The sequence below is a fragment of the Seriola lalandi genome, unplaced genomic scaffold, assembly GCF_002814215.2.
Source record: "Seriola lalandi dorsalis isolate HSWRI2012SDOR001 ecotype SW California unplaced genomic scaffold, Sedor1 jcf7180002049789, whole genome shotgun sequence".
Lineage (NCBI taxonomy): Eukaryota > Metazoa > Chordata > Actinopteri > Carangiformes > Carangidae > Seriola > Seriola lalandi.
Genome location: NW_019520342.1, coordinates 8426 through 9288, shown reverse-complemented (window position 1 = coordinate 9288; position 863 = coordinate 8426). Strand labels below are relative to the sequence as shown.

Sequence of the window (863 nt, the reverse complement as noted above, 5' to 3'; positions counted from 1 at the left end):
AAAATAAATAAATGACAGAATTTTAAAAGATGTGAAAATAAAGTTTTTTATTAAGAATTTTATTTTATAAAATGATCTTGGTGTGAAAAGGCTTTTATTGTGAAGGCAGCTCCGTGTGAGCTTCCTCCACCTGTCGCCCCGCTGAGAGGAAATCCCGTTCCAGTGACTCCATCATCCCTGCCGCAGTTTGAAGCTCCCCCGCAGGGACACGGTGTAAATACTGTGTTGCCAGGTTGGAGTGAAATCCTCCTTTCAGCGGGCGGCTCCCTTCGTGTGGCGCTGCTGCGTGTTGCCTTCGTGTGCGGGACGGAAGGAACCGGATCTGGACTCCGTGAGGAGCTGGAGTATCAGCTGGACCGGATTTTGAAAACACGGTAGTGCAGAGGAATAAACGACAGGCGGCAGAAGAAGAGAAGGGCGTTTGTTGAGTGAATCCACCCGCCGCCGGAGCGGTGACAGTTCATGTTGATCACCTGTCGGGTGTCAGGTGATCTTCGCTGACCCGCCTGGAGGCCACGGCGGCGGATTGAAGCTGAGACCGCGGACGCTTCCTCCCTCCGGCTTCAGAGGGACTGACGGCTGCTGGCCTGACATCATCGGCTGCTCGTTGGGAATGAATCATCGCCTTCATCAGGGGGGGTTAAGAGATGCTGTCACTGTCCCCGCACCCTTAAACCACAACACACAGACCCGCACTAACCCGCCCTGCGCCTGAGATCATTCCGCGCTTCACTCCCCGGAGCCGGGATGGAGGAAATCCTGAGAAAGCTGCAGAAAGACGCGTCCGGCCACAAGCACAAAGGCATCCGAGACGCCTGCGTCTACGCCTGCGGTGAGTGCACAGCGGGGGGGGGGGGGGGGGG

The 863-nt window shown here is 55.9% G+C and overlaps 1 protein-coding gene across 1 annotated transcript in view; it reads left to right on the top strand.

Annotated features, from left to right (window-relative positions):
* Positions 1 to 278: 278 nt before the first annotated feature.
* LOC111649001 (brefeldin A-inhibited guanine nucleotide-exchange protein 3-like) overlaps positions 279 to 863 on the top strand; it is a gene marked incomplete at its 3' end in the record, with an annotated part of 7840 nt that continues 7255 nt past the window's right edge. The window contains exon 1 of the mRNA XM_023398744.2: positions 279 to 832. Coding sequence (XP_023254512.1) covers positions 748 to 832 — 85 coding nt within the window. The remainder of the gene's footprint in view (positions 833 to 863) is intronic.